At 38.2% G+C, this 1722-nt stretch overlaps 1 protein-coding gene across 1 annotated transcript; it reads left to right on the top strand.

The window, feature by feature from the left end:
* The first annotated feature begins 646 nt into the window (after window positions 1-646).
* Window positions 647-1442, top strand: LOC116174818 (protein disulfide-isomerase 2-like). The gene is made up of 3 exons (XM_031492810.1): window positions 647-831; window positions 882-1079; window positions 1129-1442. Exons 1-3 carry the CDS (start codon window positions 687-689, stop codon window positions 1221-1223), a joined length of 438 nt encoding a protein of 145 aa, XP_031348670.1. The 5' UTR covers window positions 647-686; the 3' UTR covers window positions 1224-1442.
* The last annotated feature ends 280 nt before the right edge of the window (window positions 1443-1722 follow it).

The raw sequence follows: 1722 nt of genomic DNA on the forward strand, positions 1-1722 counted from the left end.
GACCTGGGCTTTCTGGCCATTACTACCAACCCGTACAAAATTGCTCGAAACATTTATTTACATAAAATTCAGGAAATTGGCACATTACTGGCCGGGAAATATTGGCAACGAGGTCAGAAAAACAAATTTTTGAACCCTTTCATTTAATAAGGAAGAACCTGACCCAAGGGACCCACCTTCTCTTGCCTACCTGGTTTGACTGTGCCATATCGGTGGAAGCCTGGCCACCTACCATCGACGCCGACCAACCGCTAGACAAAGACAAATTGCTACTTTGTTCAATTGTCGTTTCGGTCAATTAGTTTTGATAAATGGAGTTCAGTTACTTTACATAGAAGTCACCTTCATGGTACCGTCTATTTATTCATTAGGTTTAGTTAGCTAATGTGTAAATTTTTTATATGACTTTTATAGGCACGATGACACTTTTTGTTTACTTGTATGTACACCAATGGACCTGAATGTAATATTGCGTAACACATTAATGAGTAATAATGCTTGGAAAATGCCCGCGATTTGTAAAGGAACAGTGCCATTGACGTAATATGTAATTTTGTTTAAGCTACTGCGTATCATGAAATTATATTGTTCGTTTTCAAAAACATTTTTTTTTCTTACAAGGGCGTCTATATATTCGGTGGTCTGCTGTTGTGTATAGGTATTCTCGACATCTCTTAATACCTGCGATGTACACAAAAATGAATTTCCTTCCACTTTTTTGGATCGGCATCGTGCTGGTGCTTCCACTCGGTTCGAACGGAAATGTGATACCATTAACAGACTCAGATTTCGATGAAATGACTTCGCAAAACAAAGTTATGGTTAAATTTTGTAAGTGTTTGTGCTCTTGATGGCCATCTGTACATTGAGTTCTGTTTTAGATACGAATTCGTGCGGTTACTGTAAGGAAATGGCTGAGCCGTACAATGACTTGGCAAAAGAATTAAAGGATACTGGCTCCGACATTAAGGCGGCTGAAGTCGATTGTGATAAATATCGTAATTCGTGTGTAAAAGGGGGCGTGAAAAGTATCCCTACGCTCAAATATTATAGAAATGGATATCCTACTGAGTACAAAGGTAAATTATACTGACCAAAGGGTGAGTGTAAATGACCATTTTTGTGCAGGGTATCGGACTGCAAAATCCATGCTTCAATGGCTGACAAGCCAACCAACACAGGATGTGCAGTCTGCACTACATACACTACTATCAGATGTCTAGGAACGTACATATATTCGTGAATGAACTTCTAAAGCATTGCCTATGTACATTCATCAAAACCATTGCCAGAAGAAAACACGAATTTTGTTAAAAGCAACAACGTTAAATTATACCATAGCTACTGGAATACATCTGTGAAAATTTGTTTATAATTTATCAATTTGAAATTCATAAAATATGTTCCACTTTACCCCACATAAAGTGTGTTTATGCGGCGAATTAGATTGTTCATTTAGTTCAACCACAAACATGCTTAACCTGTCCGATGGTCAATTTTACAGATTAAGATATTGCACAAAATGGGTATTCTTGTGTTGTGTTTCCCATGTGACCCTTCGTGGGTTAGATGTTTCGGGGATTGGGACTAGTCGCCGTTTCGCCGTGATGTAGACATCTCGCCACCAGCCATTTTAATTTTATTTTAAAGGCTAAATGTGGTCGGTAATTTTTAGGGTAAACGCTAATCCGATCATATTGGTTGAATTCGATGACAATGTTG

Source organism: Photinus pyralis, unplaced genomic scaffold (genome assembly GCF_008802855.1).
Source record: "Photinus pyralis isolate 1611_PpyrPB1 unplaced genomic scaffold, Ppyr1.3 Ppyr1.4_LG6, whole genome shotgun sequence".
NCBI lineage: Eukaryota > Metazoa > Arthropoda > Insecta > Coleoptera > Lampyridae > Photinus > Photinus pyralis.